At 47.3% G+C, this 20958-nt stretch overlaps 1 protein-coding gene across 1 annotated transcript; it reads left to right on the forward strand.

The window, feature by feature from the left end:
• Positions 1-610: 610 nt before the first annotated feature.
• ERP27 (endoplasmic reticulum protein 27) lies at positions 611-17435 on the forward strand. The gene is made up of 7 exons (XM_056342209.1): positions 611-731; positions 942-1042; positions 3944-4081; positions 7618-7731; positions 10712-10837; positions 16482-16679; positions 17391-17435. The coding sequence occupies exons 1-7, from the start codon at positions 611-613 to the stop codon at positions 17433-17435; spliced, it is 843 nt and encodes a 280-aa protein (XP_056198184.1).
• Positions 17436-20958: the final 3523 nt, after the last annotated feature.

Raw genomic sequence — 20958 nt, forward strand, 5'->3', positions numbered from 1 at the left:
CATCAGCCTGACTCTATAGGCAAATAATTTCAGAGCCGCTTCCTTCAGGGGTTTTGTGAATCCTTTGAAACCTAAAGTCTGGCTCGTGATGGGGGTAGCCTCCAAGGGTAGACAGCCCCCACTTCTCATCCCAGGTGGCAACTGAATGAGCCTAGGGAGCTATAATGTGGCTTTGTCATGTTTAATGCTTACAACTGCAGCTGTTCCCCATAGCCAGGTAATGCAAGAGCTGCATGTGCCAGTGGCTGCCCTGCTGGCCAAGCACAAACAAACATCAGCCTCTGGGATCCAGCACTTGGGGAAGTGCAGTGGCTCCTTCTGCGTGGAGGGATGTTCTTACCCAGCTGGGGTGCCTGGTCACACAGCTGTAGGGTAGCCAAGATGGCCAGTGCTGTGGGTGAGGGCACAGTGGTGGCAGTGTTGGTGAGGCTCTCCCAGGGCCGGTGCCTGCACAGCAGGGAGGGACTCTCTCCCAGCTGGGTGGTTATCTCAGGAGCTGAAGGCTTCACCCTGGCCCAGCTGCTCCCTTCCCACTGCCCCAGGAGCTGCTGTGGGCCCCTTGCAGCAGCTGACGTGTCTCTTGCCTGGGAGAGGACTGGAGCGGGGTGGCATGACGAGGAGAGGGCAAGCTGGCACTATGGGCACCTCCATCTTCCCATGCCTCTTCATTATCCTGCTCACCAGGGGCTTCCCAGCAAGGTGTGCTGGAGATGGCAGCTCTGCATCACACAGTAAGTGAGCTTTCCTCCTGGCTCAGGGTGAGGCTGAGCCTGCTGTGGGGAGTCCTCGCCCAGGGTGTGCTGCGCAAGCATTGTGTCGAGCTTGCAGGATTGATGTGTGGGTGAGGTTGTAAGGGGTGGGATGCTTATGTGAATGTTGGGGGGAGCCTCTGTAAGCTTCTTTTTGCGTACCCTCTGTCAAGCCCTGACTCTCCTCTTGAGGCACAGCCAGCACCGCAGAGAAACCTATCCTGTTGAACAATGTTGAGGATGCTGAAGCCTTCATCGGTGGTGCAGAGGTGGTGGTCGCTGGATTCTTCCAGGTGTGTTCACAGCACCTACCCTCCACCAGCTGCGAGCCCTATCCCACCCTGACAAGAGCGTGGGGCTGGATGTGGCATAAACACCTTCCAAAGGCAGCTCCTGTCCTGAAAGTTGCTGGGGCTGTGAGGGACATGTGGAGGTATTAGGTGACGCCACAGAGAGATTGCAGGGAATATAGTATGTGTGTGGAAAGGGAGATGGAGCAAGGGGAGAAGGTGGAGGAGTTTGTAGGAGCCCTGGAGCAGAAGGGAAGTGCTGCAGGGGAAGCAGAACAGGAATGTAAGTGGCAGAAAAACAGTGTTGGTGAGGCATGAGTGGGAACGTCAGTGGTCTGCTTTAGTCAGTAAAGATAGAGCAAGGCACTGCCTGCATGATGGTGCTGAGGAAGCCAGGTCTCAGGGAGCAGTGCTTGTGTGGGTCCTCTGAAGTCCAAGAGGGTTTGGGTTCAGGCTGCAGCCTCCTCCCAGGACAGTGTAGGCATGGTTTCTCTGTCTCACTGCTTTGTTCCCCAGAGTTGATACCCTTGAAATCTCTGCCTCTCTGTGTCTAAATTCAATTGAATTCAAAGGTGAGTGATGGATTTGTGCCCCTTGTCCCCAAAATGGCATGAATGTTTTCCCTTAGGAAACAAGACAAAAATAGTGAGTTAGAGCACCATAAAACAGAGGCCTCTTTGACAGGATCCTCATTAGTTTTAAGGTCCCCAAGTTGCACCTTTTCCCCCCTTTTCCTTGAGCTGTGCTCTGGGCTTCTGCTGCCCACCCACATACAGCCTCATGGCTTCTGTCAGAGAAAACTTTAGCCTTTTGAAAACAACTCCTTCTGCAAATGCCTTCATCCTTCTGCCCTGTGCCTGGGTCTGGAGGACAGCCTAGGGAGGGCATCATGCCCTTGGTATAGGGCAATGGGATCTTACAGCCCACCACAGAATGAGGACTGATGATGCTGCCTGTGCAGTGTCTGAGTGCTGGAGGCTTATGCCCCAGGGGCCTTGCTAAGCACTGATCACAGAGCACCATCTGCCTCACCTTCGGTGCCTGCAGGCATTTGGAGCTCCTCCGGGGTTGCTTTTGCAGTGCTACAGCCCTGCAAACCAGTGAGGCAATCTGCACACGCAGAACGAAAGCGCTGAGACGCCTCCTTCCCCCAGGGCAGCTGGCTGTGCTTGTGGCAGAGCTGTACCTGGGGTGCAGAGCCTCCTGCCAAGCTACAGCAGGGACTGTGGCTTCTTGCTGGGCAAAGCAGCGTGGGGGGCATAACCACTGGTGGTGTCTTGTGCCACTGTGGCCTCCATCCCGCTGCAGTGTTTCATTCATCAGTCAGACAGGAGGCTGCTGCCATGCAGCCCCAGCTGCCAGGAGCACGAGGCAGCAGCCAGGGACGCGTTGGGCATTCAGTGCCTGAAGCATGACAGACCTGCATTTAAACAGTAGATAAAGATGTATGTGTGCCATGAAGGCTTGTCTTGGCCCTCTGCCTGAGAGTATATTCGTCCAAATAATGTCCATGCTCTGTGTTTGCCATAAATTATTTCTCTGCTGCAGCCTTTCAATTCACTGCAGTATGTGGCTCGGCAAGCTCCCTGTGTAATGAGCACGGCCTCCCTGACTGGGAACAGCATGCCATGATGGAAAAACAGCACACTGCTCCAGAAACCCCACGTGTCTGTGAGAAAGGGCCATGCTTGGCCTGATTAAACCCCAGCTTTCCCAGGAATGCTGCAAAACTCAGTTAAGGTTATTCCCACCCCAGGCTTTAGCACTCTCACCAGAGCCATGTTGACGTGCTGGCATTTCCAAAACAGGTCAGGAAAGTTGTTTTTCTTTTAAATGAAGAAAGTATTTTGTTTTCCATTCTCTCTGGGCTCACAAACAGCTGAGATGATGGTTCAAACTAAAAAGAAAACCAAAACAATTTCCAAGCGGAGACTGTGTCTTAAGAATTTAAATCCAATAAGTAGAAGTATCAAAAATCAAAAGAAAAGTTGGGAATGAAATAGCAAGGGAAACTTTAATATGGGCTAAGGCTGAAGCTAGAAAGAGAATGGACCTCAGGTTACTGAGAAATTGCATATTACTATCCTTTGACGTATCTGCATTAGCTATGTTTTAAAGGGTATGTCTAAGACACCTTTTTAAAAGGAACCAGGATACTGCTAATGCAAAGTGTTAAAAATTACGAACCTCTAACTCTAGAATCGAAGTAATCTTAAAACCTGTATTTTTATGTATCTATTTTATACACACACACACACACACACACATATGTCTGTATATATATGTATGTGTATATATATTTAAGAGTGCTACATCTAGAGTCTGGGTTTCTCCCCTCCCTTTTGAGCTCCAGGACTCAGCATTATCCTGGTGCCACCTGTGCGTGCCGGGGTGAGGTTTCAGAGGAACGGGGGGCAAGGTTCCCGCAGCGCCTCGGCTATGTGCCAGCTGTGGCTTTGCCACCGACAGCGCGCTTGGTGACCTCCCCGGCTTTGGGAGGAGAGGGGGCTGGCGGGGCGAGGGGGGACCTCTGCAGCATCCCGGCCACGCAGGCAAGGCCACAGCGGGAGAGAAAGACGCGTAGCCGGGCGCCCTCTCCGGTCTCGCGGCGGCCTCCCCCGCCCTTCGGCAGCCCCCCCCTCCCGGCCTCCCTGCGCACCCCCGGCGGGGCAGCGGGGCGGGGGGGCCGCGGGCCGGGCGGTTCTGCCGGGCGGGCGGTAGGTGTCGCCCTGGCGCCACCTCCGTGCGAGCGGCGAGCGGCGGGCGGCGGGCGGCGGGCGGCGGGCGGCGGGCGGCGGGCGGCGGGCGGCGGGCGGCGGGCGGCGGGCGGCGGGCGGGGGGCGGCGGGAGGCTCCGCTCCTCTCCCCACGCTTCACCCTTCCTCCTTCTCCTCTCCCTCCGCAGGAGCCGGACAGCTCCGAAGCGTCCCCGTTTCTCCTGGCGGCCGGCCGGATCCCGGAGGTGCCCTTCGGCCTCAGCAGCAGCCCCGCGGTGCTGTCCCGCTACGGCGTGGCGGCCAACACCGTCACGCTCTTCCGCAGGGTGCGTGGGGCGGGGGTACCCACGGCGCCGCGCTGGCTGGCCGGGGGGCCCGGGAGCTACGTGGGGCGAGCCGCCGCTGGCCCCCGGTAGCTCCCTCCCGGGAAAACACGCTGCCTGGCAGAAGGTTGCATCCACAGGCGTAACTCCCTGGTGTAGAAGATCCCCTGCCCACCGGTGTTGGTCAGAGGGGCTCGGGGCAAGTGCTTAAGAACTGCCCGCGGTCACGGTGCAGCAGTGAAGTTTCCGGGTAGCAGTGATAAAGAAGATTAAAGCAGCTTATCTCTCTCAGAGCAAGCCAAAAAAGGGCTTGCCGTTGATAGTCATTCTGCCTGCCCCAAAGAGTTTTTTTGCTTTTCGCTTGCAGAGTGCCCTTCACTGAGACATGCAACATTTATTACACCTGATGTGATTCTTTATTTTAAGTGTTTGGCCTGTGGATCTGGTCCAGCACCCAGTGCTTTGCAAAGAACGATGTCTGTGTCTCTGAGTGACCTGCCTGGAGCTCAGTGTTACTTGGATGGGGTTTCTGTGGTTTTGGAAAGGCTCCTGAGGCACATGAAAAACATCTAGAGGCCATCATACAATGGATCAACACAGCAGGCTTGATGTCAAATGTTGCCAAGCGTCACTTCAGGCAGGCAAAGCTGTCTCCCTTGGGTGCACAACTTTTCTGTCGTCACTGAAAGTAGATCCAGACTGGGTCTTTGCAGTTACAGATGCTCTGCCACCAGAAGAAATCCCAAGCGCTTTTTTCTGTCTCCTACACTGGTTTGCAGAATTATTCCCGAAATACGCTTTGGGCATGGACCCATTAAAAATGTTACTTTGCAGTTTGTTAGGAATAGATGCTGTGGAAGAGAAAATCTTTGTTGACTCCAGCTATAAGTGCTGGTGCTTCACTGAATCTGAAGCCATGTTTGCTGGAGTTTAAGGAGGCAATATTGGGAAGGGCCATGTACTTGCTTCAAGAGTACCAGCAAAAGCTAAGAGCAAGTATTCTGCTGGTTATATCAATTTCCTTGTGTTGTACCTTCTCACACAAGTGTGGCACTTGAAAACTGGGGAGAGAGGTGTATCTGGGGAGAAGAGGGGCCCTAGATAGTGCGAGATGTTCTAAAGGCTAATGAGGTGTCATGACACCAGAGCTCTAATCACACAAGGGGTGGTAGTGGTGGGAGAATGGGATGGGAGACAAACTACATGTACCAGGGAAAGTAAATGTGGCACCTTGGCTAAGTTCTAGATAGAGGCTGTAAAAAGATTGGACAAAGCCAGTTTGTTCCTCTTACTTTCTCATCATTTCCTGCACTGTGTTTACCACTGGAATTATCCAAATAATTCAAAGAGAATGATCTAAGAGTGAGCAATAGGTAGGCAGGTCCTTTTATTTAACCTTTTATTTGCTATGTGCAGATGTTGCAATTTGAAGCAACACCCATCTCAGTTTTGGTTCTTATTCATAGTGGTTTTCTTCCAAAAATATTGAAAAGATCCTTTGTTTTTACCCTGTGGCAGATAACGAGGATGACTGCATTGGGAGGATGTTCGATAAAATAAGCTATCTGGGTTGTTGGAATTTGGATTATATTGAATATTCTTTGTTTACACTGCAGTTTTTGCAGCTGAACTCTTGTTTAATAGAAAAAAAACCCACCAAAATCAGCCAAGATACTAATACATTAGTCAGGTTCAGATTTGGTTGTCTAATTGTCAGTCTTTAAGTTATTCAGACACATTATTTTTCCTTTTATTCTGTGCTAAATACTGTGTAGGAGTAAGGGGTCAGAGATAAAAAGGAAAAGAAAAAAGAACGGAGACAAGAACTTGGAATAAAATACTCATTTGAAGAATGCAAAGTTGCGTTACCAGGATAGCAGTGAATCGGAGGCATAAATGAATTTTTTCTTTCCTTTTGCAGAGTATGAAACACAGTGCTTAGAAGTTTAAACCATAATTACAGTAGTAAAAGGGGCAGCTGTCAAATAGTGAGACTTCTTTGCATATAGTGGAGAGAAATAGATTTATTCTAGTGAGGGATCTGACCTGACAGACCTAAAAAGAGCACAATTAACACATGCTAACAAGCTATTTATATGGAGTGATACAGATATTTTGACTAGAGCTTTAACCGTTAGATGCAGGCTGTTTTCCAGCCTTATTTTCTTAAAATAATAAATGTTGAGTACAGATTTAAAATGTTGTTATTCCAAAACGAAAATCAGGTGTTTTCAGAAGCCCATGAAAGTCAAGAGAAGACTTTCTGTGGAGTCCAGGGTGCTTTAGATTGGTTCCCAAAGCCTGTCTGATCTTACCCGCCCAGATACTGCACTGGCCTGATCTTATTTACTTGAATAGAGCTGCCCTTTCATTTTACACAGGAGGAAAAGCTGTGAGAGGGATTGGGCTGCACAGTCTGAAAAGCACCAGTTTGGATTGCCAGACAGGGTGCTGTGGCCCACTACCAGATCAAAGACTTTGCCAATGACCACAGAACAGCAAAAAGGGCTTTAGATGTCTGCACACCACTGGAAAAACTAACACGAGCACTTTCAGAGGTCGTACAGATGCAGAGAATAAAATCTAGGGTGTGCATGTGGATCTTTTCTCAGCCCCAGGAACCTCGTTCAACGTGTGTATCAAAGGCTTGCAAATCCCAGAATTTGATCCTATTGCATGTCAGAGCCCAGCATCCCTATGGCTCAACTCAGTCATGTCCTGTGGTGGTACTGCACAGCAGCTCTGCCCTTTCAGGTGGTTTAGCTGTCATTCAATGATTGCGTGTTTTTTTTCTGTTCACCAGGTCATGAAAACCTCAATAAAATCATGTCATTTGGGTGGGGGTGTGGAGTGTGGGGAGATAGTGTTAGGTAGTCCCGTGAGGAGCAGGGAGCTGGACTTGATGATCCTTATGGGTCCCTTCCAACTTGAGATATTCTATGATTCTGTGTATGGCAGGATGGGTTTTCCTTTAAAGCTAAAATGTGCTGGGCTTGGGGTTTTTAAAATTTTCTATTTTTTTTTTCTGTACTGGAAAAAAATTCTCTTTTTATTGGAGAAATTTCCTGTTTGCACAATGTTTCCAGGAAATCCATACAGGTCCATGCCAATGTTTATTACTTGTAGAAGGAACAGAATAAGCACATGAAGATTTAAAAAAGGGATGTAAAGCCAAAATAGCTGAAGGAGTTAGGCTGTTTAATGATGTCTCTCCACAATGCCTAGAATATGCCTAGAACTGTTTACAGTGCATCAGGAGCTGATGCTGTAGGAATATCTGGAGTCCTCGGGGATTTCTGTCATGCCATGAGTTTGTCTTGTCCTTGGGAGACTGAAGGAGGGTGGAAGATCCTTATCTCAAAGTGCAGGCTGGTCTTTGTAGGCTCTGGACCTTCAGAGTGGGGTTATGTGGTGGAGGGGAGAGGGTGGAGGTGTCCCAGGGGGTGGGTGTCTCTGTGAGTGAGTGCCATCAGTGCCTCTGGAAGGGGTGCTGAGAGGAGAGGACAGCTGTGACTGGAGGTGTCTTTGCATGTCTTCAGGTAGACAATGACCGGAGGGATCTGGATATGAACAACAAAGATGTTGATGTCGAGAAGATGACTCGTTTCATTCGGATGAACGAGCTCCGCCTGGTGACAGAATACAACCCTGTGGTAATTACCAGGTCCCCTCAGTCATCACCCTGGCACCTGGCCTCCTCCTCATGGGCATCCTCTGGCCCAAGAGTTTGCATACTCGCATGTGTGTGAGGACTGCAGCAACAGTGTGGATGGGGTTGGAGAAGCCATGCAGCTCTTTGCTGCTGCTCCATACTGGGACTGGAAGCAGATGCTGTGCTGGGGTGTGCAAGTGGGGTGGGGAGAGGAAGGGAAGCATGGTGACTCCTTTAGCATTTCAGTAAATTTGGGATGTTGGTGGGCAGAAAGTTCCATTTCTTACCACTCCTGCTGGCAATGCTGCTTCCTCCCATGGGCACTTGCCATGTTCTGCCATGCCTACAGACCCTGCACAGCCACGATCCCCTCTCTTTGGCTGAGAAGCCTTGAGAAACATGGAAACTTCAGCAACCTGCTTCCAGAAGGCAGGCTTTTCTTCATCACCCAGCACATAGGGCTCGATGTAAGCCCAGCTATTTAAAGGCATATTCAAGAGCTTCAAGAAACTTCCCAAGCAAAATTTTATCTATCCCCTCCATCACTTTCCAGAATGCGTCAGTTCCACAAAAACATAAAAGAGATCAGACAGAGGATGCTTCCATGTTGGCCATCTTCATTAGCTCACCCGTTTGACTGGCAGTGGCAGGGTCTCAGTGCTCCTCCCTGCTATAGAGGGTGACCAAGGATTTAGGCTTCTCTAAAATCTCAGCAGTTTGCTGGGCTCATTGCTGTGGAGTCAATAGTCTTAGAAGCCCCAGTGGTCACAAGACCTGAGACTTTATCATTGCTGATGGGGTCTTTTGCAGACTTCTGGATAGCTACAATAGTGCTGACCAGGCTCAATTTAATCAAAGGAGAATGCCTCAACCTGTTTCAAAGCTATACTTTTGCAAGCTGATGACAAGGATCAGCTAAGAGGGCTGACACATTCCCCACTTCAGGTGCAGCCTGCCAGTAGAGAGAGCATTTTGTTTTAGAAATGCAACATTTTGCTTCTAGAATGAAATACTGCAGATATTATGTTTTTCTCTTAAAAAGAAAAAAAAAAGAAAAAAGAAAAAGTGGATTTGTTTTTTAATCTTGATAAGGGATGTGAAAAATGCATTTCAATATCACAGAACATTTCTGAGTCAGAAAGGTATATCCTGTCCCACTGTCCTTGCAGCCCTTTGAGAACACCCAAGTCATGTCAGTGGGAATGTTCTTGTTATCTTTATAATCGCCCAGGCCTTCTGAACCCTTGGAGTCTCCACTGCATCTTTTGGCAATTCATTAGATCATGGCTCTTTCTTCATGCATTTCTATTGATGCTTTGGGGTCTCACTCTGTGGCGTCCTGTTCAGCACCCAAGCTGTCTCCCTGACTAAGAAGTCCTGAGCTGTTCAGCCAGTCCTTTCCACCCTGACTAGCCATGCAATTGTTGTTCAGGTTTTTTTCCAGACACTTTGGAGTACTATCAAGGTGCTGCACTTAAGAGTGCCTCCTGCAGTCTCTGCCCCAAAGCCCTCCCAGCTCTGCTAACATAGCTTGTTTTTTCTAAATACTTATTCCCAGTGCATGTGCTGTTTGCATCTAAGAGTGCTGCCACTCAGCAAAGGCTGGGGTCACGCAGATCACAGAGTGCTGCTAGGAGTTCCTCTCCCCATCCTGGCACCCTTACTGTTTCTTCCACATTCTTCAGGCATTTTTATGCAATGCTTACCCTGTGGGCTTTCCAGCAGTCAGATATGACCCGGCTGTGTTGATGAACTCTGCTGATCACTCTTGCACAAGGTTGTATGGACAGGCAAGCCTTTGAGTGGAGTTGCGAGAGGAACTGCTCCTCCAGCTCTGCTTGCTCTCAGCCCAGCCTTGTCACGGCCCTTGGTGCTGTCCAGATTCACCCTCACCTTCAGCCCCATCCTCTCCCATGAGGTCTTCTAATGTTCTCCAGCCTTGGTTTGCATCCCCTGTACTCTCCCCTGCCCCATTCGCACACCAGAAAAATGAAGGGATACAAAATGTCCGATAAACAGTATGCTAATGGCAGAGTCCTGTCTGCCAAAAGCTAGATGCTGTGCAGTGCATGGCCCTTGCTGGCGTGCGCTCCCTGACCCTTTCCTTATTACTCCTGAAGCGTGTGGAAACTTTCGTCTCCCACTGGCAAGCTGCACAGTCTGTGTGTCTGTGGTTTTGGTGGCACAGGGGAGGCAGCAGGTCTGGCCTGGCTGATGTTTAATTTGAGGGAGAGGCTGCAGGGCTGCAGGAAGCGGGCAGAAGGAGAAGCAAGATGACAAGTGAGCGAGTGCCTGGAGATGATGTGGTGGCTTCTTGGGCAGTGCCAGCCCTGTCATCTCACAGAGGGCCAGTGTGTGCCCTTACTGAGGGAACAAGAGAGAGCTGGCTCCTGGTCTCCCACTATGGGACTGCAGAGGCAATTTTAACCCTCAGCACTCTAGAATGCCCAGGCATTGGGGCTGCTGAAACTCTGGACTCATCCCCATCTTATGCACAACTGACTGCTAAATAAAGGAAATTAAGGGAGACACCAACCCTGACACCACAAATCCTTCCTGCTTTCTTGCTCCCATTTTGGCTGGGTGCTGGACCTCAGTGATTCAGAACACCCTTATTTTCAGTGTCTGCTGGCCTTCCCTCTTCACCTCCTTGCCCCTCCAGCCTTCAGCTGGCTGTATCCAGGCAGTCCTCCTGCCTAGTCACTGACCGTCCTGAGGCCAGTGATGAAACATTGTGGTCTTCAGACACTTGTCTCAGGAATAAGCAAAGCCAAGAGGTTAAGTGCTTCTAGAAAGAACACAGACTGGATCCCTCCTGCTCAAAAGAAGGCTGTTCTGCTTGTGAGGCTGATTTGCAAAGAAATCTCAGCTAAAGCATGAGGACTGATGTGCCTCTGGTACTGCATCCAATGTGGACTGAATGTTCTCAATCTCCTTGTTTGTGTGTGTTTCTCTTTCTGTGGTGGCCATGTTTTCGGCAGACAGCAATAGGTGTGATGCAGAGTTCGCTCCAGCTTCACATCCTCCTGATCACAGACAAGATGTCCCCAAAGCACCCTGAGCGAATGCGGAGGTATCGGGCAGCAGCAGAGCTCTTCAAGGGGAAGGTAAGTCCAAACAGAAAAAGAAGGGGCATTAGGGACAAAAAAGGAGAAAAGTGATTTCTTCCATGAATGGAAAAATCTCCTTCTCTATGCATCAGGGGAACAAAGGCCAGATGGCAGGAAAAGAGGATTAGCTGGATAATCAAGTGGATGGGTTGGATCTCTTCACCTTTTGCCAGTTTGCCTCCTTGTGGAGAAAATAACCTCTGTATCCTTCTCCTCTGCTCCCTCAGAAGGACGTTCGTTACTTCCTTGCTTTTGGTTGAGTGTTGTCACTTTGTACTGCGAGATGACAAACAGCTGCTGCACTTCAGTCTGGTGATGATTGCATTCCACTGGTGTGATTTGGTAGATACAGCCTGCAAAATGCCAAGGACCATTATATAAGTGACCAGACAGCAATTAATGTCATGGTGCTTCTTAACCCTTAGCCTTCTGGTTGGATCCTGGGCTATTTTAAAGGAATTGCAAATGGTTTTGTCAGATTTCTGATACTAAAGCGATGGGATAGATGAAGTCTTTCAGAGGAATTTTGCCTGGTCCCCACCCCTCTGTGGACAGAGCTTCTCAAGTAGTAAATCACCCTATGGCTGATTCTCTGCCAGCAGCTGGATTACAGGGGAATTTGTGTCTGGGGAACAGAGGAAGGAACTGGCAAGCAAAGGAGGATTGGGAGCAATGGGAAGGCATTTGGAGCAACAGGGAACAGCAGATGAGAGGGGGCAGAAGATCACAGTGGCAGGGAAGGCCAAGCTGAGATGCAGTTGAAGAGATCTTCCTGGGAGAAGTGTGGAGCTGGAAAGAGTTGGGGTTTGAGAACATCTGCATGCATCTGTTTGTGGTACCAAAGGGGCAGATTAAGAATCGAGTATATCCTCATCTTTAAATGGAGGGGTCACCTCAGAACCATGCACTCTCAAAAGTCTTGAAACTTGTTCATGGCAGGACTACTTTGGACCTTGCCATATGTCCCACGCATTGGCAAGAGACCAGGCAGAAATCATGCATCAAAGTCAAAAGGTCTCTTCAATAGCATTTTGTTTTGATGAATACACACACCCGCACACACCCACACACACCATTTATCTGAAAAATTTCAGCTATCTCATGTGAGATGTGTGTTATGGTGACACCATTATCACTGTCCTCCATGAGCAGCAGTCTGATACAGGTCTCCCTCAAGCAGCTAACTCTTCTAACACAGCACATTACTGTTGAGCATCTCTGTCCTTTGCTGATGCAGCTGCATCTAGTTTTCTCTTCATGTGTCATTCCTGGATCTGAGAAAATGTGATTTATTTTCCTAAAAATACTTCACAAAACATTGGATAAAATGTTGTACTGAAGTCCAGATGATTTATAAATTACCAGAAAGCCAAATTATCTTTTTTTAATTCATGCAGGCAAGTTTCCCACTGAATCAGTGTAGAAGTTTGCCAGAGTAAAATATAGAGATTAAAATTGTGGGGATTTGACTAATTATTTCCACTTTACTGCAGTGGTACTGCAGGACATGTAGATGAAGGAACTTAGGATCTAATAAGTCATTTTTCCCAGAGAAGTGGCACTCTGAGTTGGACTGTTCTCTTACAAAGCAGTAACAGACAGCTAGGACCCCTCTGTTTGGTTCTTAGATCTGGATAGCAAGGAGTAAGCAGAGCGATATGCCCATTTAGGTTTGTCTCCATTGCTCTGTCATGTAGAAAGACATGAAATAGTTTGGGTATTCAGAAGCAGCCACTGCACAATACCATGGAAATCTCACTGGCTCATTTTCCTAAGTGGAGTTATCTGTTGTCAAGACTACCAAGTTAACTCAGGTTTACTTGAAAACAAGTAAAATATTGGGTAGATTTTGTCTTTTTGCAGCTCACAGGTTGGCTGTGAATAAATGCAAGATTCTTGACTTGAATTTTATTCAGGTTTACTAATGAATAATTCACAGCCTGTAGGCTGGTGGTGAAAGGCTTGTTTGTGCTGCAGGGTTAGCTGTCAGTGGTTTTAGCAAGGAATCATTGCTGTGCAGTGGAGAGGTGTTCAGGCTCCCTGTGAGCATGTACAACTGCATCCACAAGCACTTCACAGCAATTGCAGAGTACCAGAGCAGCGTGGGGAGATTTGGTGTGTGCTGCCATTTCTCCACAAGCCAGTGAAGAACACAAATAGAGCCTTGAGGGGGTTCCCAAGCAGGAGAAGGGATACAAATCCTTTCAAACGTTTCTGCTGCACTCTGAGGGAAGAGGAGTCCTTGTCATTGTCATCACCAGGAGGGAGAAACTTGTTCCTTGGATTGATGGAGAGAGAATCATAGATTTGTTTAGGTTGGAAGAGACCCTTAAGATCATGGAGTCCAACCGTTAATGGATCATGAGGAAGTGATTCACCTGCTAGTTCCTGGATTATGGTCCCTTAATCTCTAGTTTATGATCTTTTCATTTTTGCCTGAGAGGAAGCTGAGATTTTCAGCTGGAGGTTCTATGAAGCTGTATGATGGGAGTGTTATTTGAAAACAGCCTGAACTGTGCCTGAGCAGCACCGAGTGTCTGAAGGCAGACTAGATTCCTCTAGATGTTATTGTGGAATCTGAGGGCTATAAAATCCTGGAGAGGAAAGTGCAAATGTTAGATGATGTGAAGCCAGCAAGAGCTGACAAGAATAAGAAGAAATATGGTACTTTTCTAGCAGAGTTTGAGAAACAGTTGTGGGTGGATAACAGTGAACAGGCAGAGCTGACAGTGCTGCAGCTGCAGGAGTGAATCCACAAGCCTTCTTGGAAGGATCCCACTGCAATCAAATATGTGCTTATTCAAGAAAGTACTGCCAAGAGTCCAGGCTTTCTACTGGAAAGGAAGTATCAGGATTTGCATTGCTGAGCCAAACTAGCATAAGTATCTTCAGTTTTCTTTCCACAGTACCAGAGTATAACATGAGAATTACAGCTGGTGTACCTTATGGATGTTTGCAGAAGTTTCAATAAGGTGATGTTGAGAATAATAAAAACAGCTTTTGCTGCAACTGATACAACTGGTTTACAATGTCAAAATGATTTAGGTAGAGGTGTTTGCAAAGTCCCTTTTAATTTATATGTAGGCCCATTTAGAAATGGGTTCTGAGAAACTCGTGAGACTCCTTTAGTTCATCTTCAATGGAAATGAAAGAACAGTGTTCCTTCTTTTGTAGACAGTCATCCATACACTTTTTATTTTTCTTGTCAGACATTGATGGCTCCAGAACTGAGAAAGATAATATTTAGAGATGCTGTCTTTGGTGTTTATCTTTGTTAGAGGAAAAACTAAGTGACATCGAATTGATGTCTACCATTGCAGTACTACTTTCAATTAACTTTAATTTCTTGGGCAATAACATCATTCCATATCTTAGTATTTACCAGGAGCTTGATGTTCTATAAGCACCGGGCTAGGAATCAAGTTGTCAAGACACCAAGACAACACCAGTGTACAGAATTTTCTGAAAGAGAGCTTATTGCAGGTGACAGCGCACAGATAATATGCTTGGTTTCCATCTGCTGAGGAGACCAGGCTTCCAGTGCTTGTGGCCTCAGTACGAACACACATTACAGACTGCCTCATGGGTGTGACTTTGAGGCTGCACAGGCCCTGGCAGGACCCCAGGGGTACATCCAGCATAGGATACACGGCCTGTCCTTTTGCTGAAGGAGGATTCATCCTATGTCACAGCACTTAGCAGGAATGTGTCATTCTAAAATGCACGTGATAGGTGTTACTGTTTCTTCTTTCGAGCGACAGTGGACAAATGAAATTGCCATCTCTCTTGTATGTTTGGAAAAGAAGAGGGGAAGGAAACTTTTGCTGTACTTTGGCACCCTGTAACTCTGAGCCAAATGTGAGTCACTAGAGAGATCCAAGCCAGGAACTGCAAATGATGGTATCTCAGGCTTTCTAGCTGACGGGCCAGTTGTTTGTGTGTCTTTGTTTTCTTGCTGCTCCAGCTGAAAACCTCTTAGATCAGGTTCTTAGACCTGTGACCCTTAGATTTCTGACCCTTCTCTAGCTTGGTGTTTTATCCTTCAAAAAGATAAAACTCGAGGAGAAGTTCCCCACAACCTGGCTGCTCACTAGCTTGTTGCCCTTGGGGCACAGTTGGCTTATGAAAGAGAAATGGCAAGTGGTAAATGTCACATATCCCGTGGAAATGCTGTTCCTGTTTCTGTATCACAGTGATTAACTGCAGTTAAACTTTACACCAGCCTAACTGTCCCTCCTTCCCATAGGCTGTTGCCTAGGAAAGTTTCCAGATATATTTGGTTTTTTATGTAACATGAATTTAGTAAAATAAAGAATTTGAGATTTATCCAGTTTATTTTTAGAGGAGAAAAAAGTTTTGAACTAATGTGAGTGTTCCTGATTGAAAAGAAAGAAAAACGAGACACAGCCTGGGAACTGGGCACATCATCTTCACATTGCATTACTTTTCTTTTTTTAAACTTTTTGTTCTTCTTCGGGAAGTTAAGTCATATCCATGCCTATAGGTACATTGACTATGCTAGGCTCAGTATACTGCACAGGATAAAGAGAAGATGAAATGATACATATTAGCTGGATGTTTGTTTCATTGACTTGGATATCATCTGCCAAGGGATTCTATTTCATCAGGTCACTGCTTAAATTGTTCCATTGCTGTATTTATTTTCTTTTGTGAAATTCATACGTAATGTTTGTATTTAGTATTAACAGATAATTTAACAAAGATTTTGGAAATACCTGTACATTTTATTGGTAAGGTTTCACATTCCAAAATGTTCGATTTGTACCAATTCCTACAGCACCTATAAGATCTCAGTTGAAACTTACTCCTAAAATTAAATCATAGAATTGATCCCCAATTCTGATAGATCTGTACTATTGAACTTCCCGGAAGAATCCTAATCCTTGGCTTGATTTTGCTCTCCAAGACTACTTGGGAGCCCAGAAAACTGTAGCTCATTCTTATATTGACTTATTCATTGTTGGGTTTCTCTCCCCAGGTCTGACCAACTCTCCACAGAGTTGGGCTGTATGGACATTGGTGTCTTGCCAACAACTCCTGTCTGTGAAATGATTACATCTTCATTTCTATTCACTGCAGCTCACTTAAATATATCCTCTGTAGTTGCTGCTCGCACATTCTTATCCTTGCAGGCTCCTGCCGCCGTATACTTCACTCCCACATTCTTGAAATTGAGTTTGATTCTCCACACACCAAAACACCTTTTTACTCTGCCACTCTGGGTCTTGCATGAGTGTGAGTATCTTATCCAAATAACATGTAAGTAGAGGAGTCGGCTTCTTCCACATGTGCCACTAAGGTAAAAGACATCTTGTCTCCTTATCTCTTAAAAGAATGGAAGTGGAGACTGCCTTCCTGCCATACTCTAGATATATTCTTAAAGAAAGTGAAAGCAGATGTTTTGTTTGGTAGTGTTAAGTCTGGACTTGATAAAATACAGAAAAATGAACTGCAGGGAGCAGTGAGGTAGTGGCAGAGGGAAAAGTTGTCCTAACAGACTATGATCCATTTTCTCTAACTCTTTATAAAGTTAACACTGTGAATCTTCATATGATCACTGTTTGGGGATCTGTTCTAAGTTTCTCTTTTGCTCATGTTTCCTTTCCTATTTCCATCACAGATTCTCTTTATCCTGGTAGACAGCAACTTGAAGAGCAATGAACGAGTAGTGTCATTTTTCAAACTGAAGAAGTCCCAGCTGCCAGCTCTCGCTATATTCCACACACCAGATGAGGAGCAGAATGTGTTGACTGTGGATGAAGTCTCTGTCAAAGGTGTACAGGACTTCTGTAATAATTTCTTACAAAGAATGCAAAAGGTAAAGGGGGCTCCTGTGCAGTCTACAGGAAGATGGGATCTTGTAGGACAGTGCTTTTGCTCACAAGGGTCTTAAGGATGACTTCAGTTCCCTGAACTCCTTCCCACCCCTGCCACCTCCTCTTCCATTTTCATTTGCACCTGAATATCAGAAAAGCATTAGATCTAGAGCAGAGATGGATGTCTTTGCAGAGCCTCTTCTTCATTGACTTCTGTCTTCTAGTCTACAGCAAGAAGACTTTGCTGACCTCTGCAATTGTATGAAAGTCTCAGTGAGGCATCTATTTTCTGGGAACAGCAGCTGGGGAGGCAGTGAAGGGTGCTTTTGAACACTGAGAATGGGGGTGGTGGATGGCAGCACCTGAGAGAGGATCAGAGAGACAGTGGCATGTATAGTAAGGAAATCTATCAAGAAGACCACAGAACAGAGTACCCGGACAAGGGCTCAGTACTTTACCAAGGTCTCTGCTAGGAGAAAGACAATTTAATCTCCATGTTCATTCAGTGTTAAGAATCCTCCCTCTGTCAAAGCTCGTCTTCCTGATGAGGCTTTGTGTATCAGTACCCTGTCTTGTGCAATTGAAATGGGATAGGGGCAGGGCAGTGGCATAGACAGCAGAGGGAGGCATTTAAGTTGATATATTTTCTTTTATCACTATGCTGAGAAACTAAGCAATGTCAAAACTGATTTCATGCCTCTAATGTTTTTTAGAAAGTCGACGAACCTGAGAAGGCGGCTCTCAATGAGGAACTCTGATTCTTTCTCAGCCAACAGGATGACTTTGACCAGAGTCATGTTTCTGGTGTATGAAGAGTTCACTGAACCCCACAGCTCAGGAATTCCTGGGATAGTAGTGTTAAGGAGCCAAGTCAGTCATGGATTTCCATCTTCATGCTGTGTACATACATGCTGTCTGCTCTCTCTAAGAATCTCTTCTCCCTTCTTATTTGTTGGTTTCAGCCTTTTTTTCCCAGTACTCCAGGAGCTCTAGTATTGCCCTACACTCTGTCCTTCTAGGTCACCTTTGTTGGAGCAAAGGGTGGGTGATACAGCAAAATGGCAATACCAGAGATAAAGCTTGTAGTTTCCAGAGATCTGTTTCCCCCATTCTCTTTGCTTTTGGTGCCATGCTGGGATCCACTGTCAGCCTCTCCTGACACTAGGAACAGATTCGTTGCTTGATGTCACAGGAACTTTTCCATTTCTTTTACTAAATAAAGCAGAAAGTGAATAGCCTAAATTTTTATGCAAATATCCGATTTCCCACTCCCCATGTCTTTCACTTAAGGACAAAGCCTGTGTATTTCTGAGAGAGTAAGCTCAAACACCTCCTTTCTCTGAATTTAACCAGTTTTGCAATGCCTAACGAGGCAGATTCGTTGCTAAGAATCATTCACCATGGAATGGGACCCACCAGCAACAGATATTTCCACCAGGATGAGGGATTTGTGTGAAGGCTGGGAATCAGAACAGTACTGGGTACAGCAGATCTGAGCTGGTGCAGCAAAAATAAATGAGCCTGAGATGCAGGCTGAGGCTAAGAGGAATGGGAGCTGTGGCAGAAGGGCAGTAGAAATTTGCACTGCAAGATATGGGATATCTCCACACTACATTAGAGGGAAAGGCTAATGTCTGTGCACTGACCTCGGACATCCCTCAGAGGTCCCAGTGCTGGTGTACAGGGGATGGGGACTTTGCAGGTGAGGTGTATGAGCCACCCCTGTTCTGCTGTGCTAGATACATGCAGTAGGCTTGCTTCATACTTGGCTCAGCAACCTTTGGCACGAAGTATGGATGCTGTTGTCAAACAGTGACTGCATTTTCTGTCAGGGCTTGAGAGACTTGGCTTGGGACAGGGAGTCTAAGAGGCATAGATCTGGAGCTCTCAGCAATTTCTTGGAGATTAGCCCAAGGTGAAGAACTGGGAATAGAAGAATTTGTTCTTGCAGATGAGGCAAACACAGCTCACCACCACAGATGGGGAAGTCAGGAGCTGGAAGGGATGCACAAGTAACTGCCAGCCGCCATGATGAGAGCCGAGGCTTTCAGTACAAAGAAGATGCAGGTGCCAATCCTGTGTTAGCTCTTGCCTCTTCCACGTGGATCAAGCTGATGTCTTTCATCTCCCTGAGGCTCTGTCTCCCATGCAGATGGACTTATCTCCTTTAGTGCTCTACCCTTGCTTCCCCTCCACTTACCTAAAGCAAGCCCAGTGCTCTAACATTTGGTATGGGGAATCAAAACAGCTGAACATTTCCAAGGAAGAGTGGTATGACCAAAACAGTATTCAGGATTGTGCCTTGTGTGGGCAAGGATGGGAAACTCTCTCCCTTCAAGCAGGCTTTTTCCTAAGAGGCAGAGTGATGGGCAATATGGGGACTCAGGAGCTCCATGGTCAGTGCAATAGCCAAGAATTGTTTCCTAAATGAGACAGTTCAGAAAAGAGCAAAAAAAGAGGGAGGAAAGGGGAGAAAGACAAATCACCTCTGTCTGTTCAGTTGTCCCCATGGCACAGCTGAGAGTTGCCTAACCTCTCGTTTTCATGTGGCCTATAAGAACCTGTGACATTGCTTCTGGACACAGCTTGACAATAACACTGAAGATGTCAAGGGAGAGGTGAGTTTGGGGCATTATGTGCTGCATGTTTCTTTCTTTAGCCTGGTAAAAGCGGAAGCACCTGCTCTCAGCCCATCAGACTGTTTTATTGGGGTGTCCTCTCTTCTGAGCAGCCATTTCACAGTGACCTTCTGCCTGTAGTCCCAGAAGTGGAGATGTCACCATCATCAGCTAGAATGTACAAGGCCATAAGGTTTGGGCCATGGTGTAGTGTTCGTAACAGCTGGAGTGAGCCATCTCTGCAAACATCTCAAGTGTCTTTTTCTCTGAAGCATAAGACTGTTCAGGGTGGGTCACATACCTGTCACTGGTTTTCATGCGTTGGATTTACAGGCTAGTCGTGGAGCTGCAAGTGAAGACTGCTTCTCAGCAGCACTTCTTGGCATGGAGGGTCTTGCCTGTAGCATCACACAGCTGTGCTGCAGCCTCTCTCCTGCTCAGTGAGCTCACCCAGGAGATGCTGTTGGTGAGCAGAGCAAAGCGTGCCCTCATCATCAGTAGGGCCAGGGAAGAGAAATCTCTGCCCTAGATGACCTCTTGAATGAGCATGTGTCTAGTGGCAATTTGTATGCCTGGATCCTGTTGGATGCTCCTGTGGCTTTTGCGCCTTGAAGAAGGGTGCAGAAGTACATGAAAGCCCTTCTTCAGTGTGCAAAAGCCACAGCAAACCAGTCAGGCTGAGGGCAGAAGGCTGAGCCCCAGGAAGACTCTAAGGTATCAGAACGTCTCGCTGCTTTTGGCTGGTGGCTCAGCCCCTGGGGTGGGCAGAGGTTGCAGTGCTGAACTGGAAGGGTGAGTATGAAGCCTCGACTTTGGTGCTGGAGTTCCCTGAGTAAAGCATGAGGCTTGCTAGGCCTGTGTGTGCCCTGTGTGAGGGGCATGGTGGAGGAAGGATCAGTTGTATCTGACCCTAGGACTGTGTGAAGGCCTAAGTACAGGGCTCAGCCCCTCCAAAGCACTGGGGAGCCACAGGGTCTCATCCAAGACTCTGTCACACACTACAGCTTTGAGGATCAGAGATGGCTTACCTCACACTGGCCCAGAGTCCAGGCAGAGCAAACTCATACCTGCCTTCAACATCCCCATGTCAGTGGTGTGTGATGGTTTTGAACACCTGATTTTATTACCAGTCCTAGAACACGTAGGACTCTATCTCCTAGCAAGGGCTCTGCTTGCATTTCCTCTATGGGAAAATTGCTCCTTGTTATGGCTATAGCTTGTTCCTCCCTAGGAAGGGTTGTACTGCTTTCTCTGCAATTAGGTAAAGTGAGAAAGTCTTCTGCAGAGACATCTGTGAGGAGCCTTGGTGTTGTAGATGTTTCCAGCGTCAGACACCTTTGTGGTCCATACCAAACAGAGTGGGGGGAACTGGCCTGCTGCGTGGGCGTCTGAGGTTCATGTCTTGGCCCTGTGCAGACACAACAGCTGCAGGAATTGGGCACAGCGACGTGACTCTGCCTCAGTGCTGAAGGGAAACAAAACAGGACATGAATGAAGCTCTGGTTCTGCAAACAAGCCTGGGAGCAAAAGCAATGTCCCCAGTGACTGTGTTCACTGTGTACACAGCTAATTATAGGGACAGCTTTTCAGGAGCTTCATTATGTACACTGGGGAGTTTAATACCCTTTGCACCTACCAGAGCTCTGCACCTAACTAACAACAT

The sequence above is a fragment of the Falco biarmicus genome, chromosome 5 (assembly GCF_023638135.1).
Source record: "Falco biarmicus isolate bFalBia1 chromosome 5, bFalBia1.pri, whole genome shotgun sequence".
Classification (NCBI taxonomy): Eukaryota; Metazoa; Chordata; class Aves; order Falconiformes; family Falconidae; genus Falco; species Falco biarmicus.

Bases quoted from the DNA above. Each gene is read 5' to 3' on its own strand.
- ERP27 (XM_056342209.1), top strand. From the start codon at position 611: ATGACGAGGAGAGGGCAAGCTGGCACTATGGGCACCTCCATCTTCCCA. The intron at 7,732-10,711 runs GTAATTACCAGG...TGTTTTCGGCAG, and splicing joins TGACAGAATACAACCCTGTG to ACAGCAATAGGTGTGATGCA. The intron at 16,680-17,390 runs GTAAAGGGGGCT...AATGTTTTTTAG, and splicing joins TCTTACAAAGAATGCAAAAG to AAAGTCGACGAACCTGAGAA.